The sequence below is a fragment of the Vigna radiata genome, unplaced genomic scaffold, assembly GCF_000741045.1.
Source record: "Vigna radiata var. radiata cultivar VC1973A unplaced genomic scaffold, Vradiata_ver6 scaffold_264, whole genome shotgun sequence".
NCBI classification, from domain to species: Eukaryota; Viridiplantae; Streptophyta; class Magnoliopsida; order Fabales; family Fabaceae; genus Vigna; species Vigna radiata.
The window spans coordinates 101336-106844 of NW_014543984.1; the positions used below are offsets into that span (position 1 = coordinate 101336).

At 32.1% G+C, this 5509-nt stretch overlaps 1 protein-coding gene across 1 annotated transcript; it reads left to right on the forward strand.

Moving 5' to 3' along the window:
- The first annotated feature begins 2778 nt into the window (after positions 1-2778).
- LOC106755173 (chitinase 2-like) lies at positions 2779-3890 on the forward strand. Its single transcript, XM_014637281.2, has one exon. It carries the CDS (start codon positions 2817-2819, stop codon positions 3684-3686), a length of 870 nt encoding a protein of 289 aa, XP_014492767.1. The 5' UTR covers positions 2779-2816; the 3' UTR covers positions 3687-3890.
- The last annotated feature ends 1619 nt before the right edge of the window (positions 3891-5509 follow it).

Consider the following 5509-nt stretch of genomic DNA (forward strand, 5'->3'; position numbering starts at 1 on the left):
AATTTATAAATTCATATGGAGAAATTCAAATGTATATAGACGGCATTACAGTACAATTAAGGAAATGAAATACTTTTAAATCTGTAACAACCATTGGATAAACTTGACCAAGATCTGGCAGATTTTTTTAACTATTTGGGGACTCTTCAATTTAGTCTATTTGCCAACAGTAATGTTTCTTATCTGTAATGCTATCTGTTTCGGTGGGTAAATATGGAAAAGTGTGTGTTATTTTTTAATTTCTTATCTGTCCTTTGTATATATGTTTTGTCTTGTATATGGATTGACTAGACGTAATAGTATTTTTGATAATGTGAACACATTTTAGATATACGTTTATAAATAGTGTTTTTTCTATAGAGATTAGTAATGATGTTTAATATGAGAGTATGTTGATTTTTTTCTTATTTAATCCTTAGGTTTATGCAATACAAGAAAAATACGCCTTTGAATAAATATAGTCAAATAATTGGGAGGTTTATGTAACTATCTACCGTTTTCACTACTCATACTTCCTCGTAAGCTAGCATAGTAGCTTCATTGCGATATCCATATAAACCTTTTTGAAGCTGGTTTGTTGCAAGGTCAAACAAGAGACAACCCTTTGCTTCATAATTCTCTTATATCATAAATAATCATCAATAATAAATAACTATAAGGATACTAACTCAACAATCTTAATAGAATCTTTTATTTTGTACTTTGTATAAACATTTATTGAGAATTTTAATTTATCATTTGTAATGTCTGAATATTATCTAAAACCTGATTCTATCATTTGTATGGTGTGTAGCATTTATTGAGAATTTTAGTTATTCATTTTTAATGTCTTACTATTCTCTGTTTTATATAATTATCTGCATTGGCGACTAAATTGATGAGTCCCCAAATAAAGTTATAAAATCTGCCAGGTCTTGGTCAAGTTCATCCAATGGTTGTTACAGATTTAAAAATATTTCATTGCCTTATTTATTGTACACATAGATTTAAATTTCTCCATTGTGAATTTATAAATAGATTTCAGATATTATATTATGTAAATAGTTTCAAACCAGTTGTGCCGGATATTGTTTCAAATGAATATTTTTTTTTTCTCTATCTAACTTGAACTCCTGTTTCATAAACTGAAACTATTTTTATAATCAAAATGCTCCTTTATATATTATGACTTCGTGAATGTATAAGTACATAATTCTAAAAACTATTACGGTAATGATAAACTTATGAGTAAGGGAAAAAAATATTTAATGGTGTCGTTTAAAATTAAAAGTATAATTAACATTATAGTTATTAAGATTTAAACATGTTATAATAATTATTCAATCAATCAGTTTCAATAAGGTAAATCGATTAAATATATATATATATATATATATATATATATATATATATATATATATATATATATATATATATATATATATATATATATATATATATATATATATATATATATATATATATATATATATTAAACGGAAGACATTAAGAGTAATTTAGTCCTTATACAAAAATAGTCAGAATTATAAAAGAAAAGAAATTAGAACAATTATTTAGGCTCATGATATAACCTTTTCAACAAAGGTTTATTGGTGAAACCTCTCAAGACATACAGAAAAACGACTAAACCGACATAACAGAAACAAAAGATATAAGATTAGGATGTGATAACAGCGATCAAGAAAGCAATGTATTTTTGAAAGGCTGTGATAGGTATAATAATAAGCTGATCTCCCTTTCACTAAGAAAATAATTTTGGATGTAATTTATAAGTCGAAACCACCTTAACCATTTCATGCAAAAGAAATATAATCCAATATCATTAACAAGAAATATATTCTAAGTATGTAGTTTTGTTTGGATTAATAGTTCAATTTCACAGTTCTATTATCTAGAGAGCAAGGACCTATAAATTTTAAATTTAGTAAGACTTTACGATATATTAAAACAAGTGTGATGAAATATTTTAAAATGTGCAACAACCTAGGATGAACTTGACCAAATTCGAAACCTTATTTAGTATCTCTTCATATTTAGGCCATTCACGGTTGCATAACACAATTAAATATGAAAAACTAATATACCCAATAAGTGTTGTGCTTTTTAATAAGATAACTTTAAAAGAAATATACACAGTTTATAAGAATATTTAACTTTAAAGAGAAATATTACTATCTAATTTTTTTTGTTTAAATACTATAGACAACAAAATAGACTAGATAAAAACAAGTCATGCAGAAACAACAACCTGACATTCTGAAAATAGTGTATACGCGATGAGTACACATCGATTTAAGGAGCAAAAAAATGAATAAATTTGAGAGAACATGGTCACCTAGATAATATTATTTATTGTACACACAAGTCAGAAGGAAAAGTTTTGTTGTGAAAAAAGAAATATGATGTTATAACTAAGCTTGCTATCGTAGATATGCAGGCAGGTGGCATAAGATCTCAGACAGACAGCATAACAACCACCGTGTGAACGTAATGTGAATAATGCTTTGTGAAATTTATGAGAGAAGTTGATGATTGTATATTTGATCATTAAGATAATCTTCTTTACTGCATAGATGTAAGAGTGAACAAAAGTTTATTTGATCTTCAACTAATGACGTATATGCTGAGAGAAGGATAATGACGAATTAAGGAAAAATGATCAGTGACAAAACTGGCGAACTGAGACGGTACATCTGATAATATTTATTAATTCTCTAATTGGTTCTATAAATAGCGTTAAGTGTTGGGTATTCTTCATCCCATCCCTCAAACAAATCAAATCATATCAAGAAAACAAAGACAACTAAGAACTCAGAATGTCTCCGAAACCCATTTTTCGGGAATACATTATCGGTTCAAAGGATGTCCCGCCAATTGAAGGTTTCCCCGTAGAAATCATCAACAAAAGAATCCCACAATTTCACTTCATTTTGGCCTTTGCCTCAGATGATTACGTTGAGGATGCTAGCGGCAAGAAACAAGGGAAGGGAAATTTCCGTGCAAATTGGAACGTGACCAAGTTCAGTGCTAAAAGTATCAGAGAACTAAAGGCAGATTACGAGGGTGTGAAGGTGGTAATAAGCCTTGGAGGTCGTGGCACCGATTTTCCATTCAATCCTAAAGACAAAGAAATATGGATTGACAATGCCAAGAAATCACTCAACGAGATAATNTCAGTGCTCTACAAGTTTCATNTTGAAACTGTGATTGATGGCATTGACATCAACTATGAGCACATCGAATCCAGTGAAGATGACTTTGCTTACAGCATAGGCAAAGTCATAGATTACCTCCAAACCACCATCAGTGGACTCGTGGTCTCCATTGCACCCTCAAAACCTGTCCTTCCCCACTACCAGCAGTTGTTCCAGGCTAATCCAAACCGTATTCACTGGGTGAATTACCAGTACTACGATCAGAAAGTCCCCAGCACACACGAATTTGTCAACCTCCACAAAACCCTAATAGACACCTTCGGTGTTGACAAGCTCTTGGCAGGTTTCAGCACTGATCCAAAAGACAAGGGTAACATATCCCTTGAGGTCTTCGTTGAGGGTGTCCTACAACTCATCGCATCTGGTTCACTTGCTGGAATTTTTGTTTCAGATGCTCAGTCCTCCCGCTTGATTGAGCCTCCCCTCTACGTTGAGAAAAAGGCACAAGAGATTCTCACTGGATCCGATTAGGTCTTCTCATCACCATACTATCACACTGTGCTCTTTGCTTTCCTTGTATTATACCTGATGGGGTCATTCTCACACGCTATGATTACTCATACATAGTCCATGTGCTACTAAATAAGACCCTTACCTTCTTGCGTGCTCTTTGTTTCCGTGTGCCTTCTGTATTCACTCCTTCTAAATAAAATTTCCGTCTCTCTTCTATCATAATTTTCTTTGTCTGCTACATTACTACTTATTACCTTTGCACTTCTTTCATGACTATTTGCTCTTCCATGATCCAATTATATCTTTTTTAAAATATTCAGGATCAAAATAAGAAGGAAACCACATCAAGTTATATCTAGAGGGTTTGATAAGGTAGTTAAAAGAGTTTTGAAGAAAGACCCTCTAGCTATTACATTCTTCACCTATTATCTTTAAGAGTTAAAAAGAAAACATCCTTAATTAAGGTGCTGAAAAAGTTGTTCCACATCTCCCAAAAGGCTGTTTTTCTTTAGTGTTGCCAAAGCGGAATTGTTGTTTTGTCTGCTAACTTGGCGTATCTCAACTTCATTTGGGTCCTTGCTAAGCCCTTCTCTCATCAGCTTGAGATAAGTTTGTCCTAACCTTGCTAATTGCAACAACTATCAAAGAAAAGCTTTAATTAATTTTTGCCTCTTGCAATGCCCACAATTTCTAAATTAAACTCATCTCGTCCAGCGTTCCAAAACATACGTTCTAGTACTTAAATTGAAGGTCTTTGAGTCTATAATTCAACTCACAAAGAATAAGCTTAATTGGAGATTCTCCAAAAAAATATGTTCTGCCACTCAAATTACAGTTCTTTGAGTATGAAGTTTAATGTAAAAAGAATAAACTTAATTGAATATTTGTAAAGAAAGTTACAAGCAAAACAATTAACTAAAATTAGAACTAAAAATACTGAATTTTTGGATGGCATTAGGCCCCACTTTGGGTGTTCAAGGCGGTAACATAACATGGGCTAATCAAATCTAAGTTAAGATGTAAAAATAAAATAAACAAATATGCTAAATTAGTGTAACAAACTTCAATATGAAAGTATAGAAGTTATCAGTGGGATATATAGGAAAAGGTGTATAAAGGAGATACATGCTGAGTTGTATTCTTTGGGTTTGACTCTCGTCTTTGTAAGAACATTTAAAAGAAGACGATTGGTTGTTGTATTAGGCATGAAAGGTTGTATAAATTTGACAATAGAAAATATTCAAAGGAACTATGTCAAGTGTTAGCTATAGACGAGTCTCAAGAAATGAGAAAAGACAAGGATATTTGTTTAGGAAAACGTTTCTTTAACAACAAATATTTGACAACAATTTGACAACGACATGTGTTATTACGTCATTTGTTGTTTTAAATGATTTTTTTAAAAACTTTAATTTTGATCTGAGGGACATTTTTGGAAAGAAAAAAGTTGAAATCTGTCCCATCTTTCTCAAAGTGAATTTCATTCTTTCGAAATTCTCTCACCAATTTTTTCTCTCTCCATCTCGAAACTCTCTCTCCTTCACCGAAGTGCTGTAACCCACTGCTGTGAAAATCGTTCTTGGGTGCACCCTTCTTTGTGGACTAAGTAGTGTTTCGTTGTTTGTCGTTCCACCACCGAAGTCATTAGTCAAAGGTTTCATTTTTTTGCCCTCGCCGTTGTTCCTTCGTCGGTTGGATGCGGTGGTTACTTTTAGGGCATTAATGGATTGAAGGATACGAAAGTAGTGAGAGTCCCTGTAAGACCAGAAAAAGTAGAGAGGACACAACCAATGTCGTCTGCAGATAAACGATTGGAAGAACAACTTCTCGAAGCCTGTAAC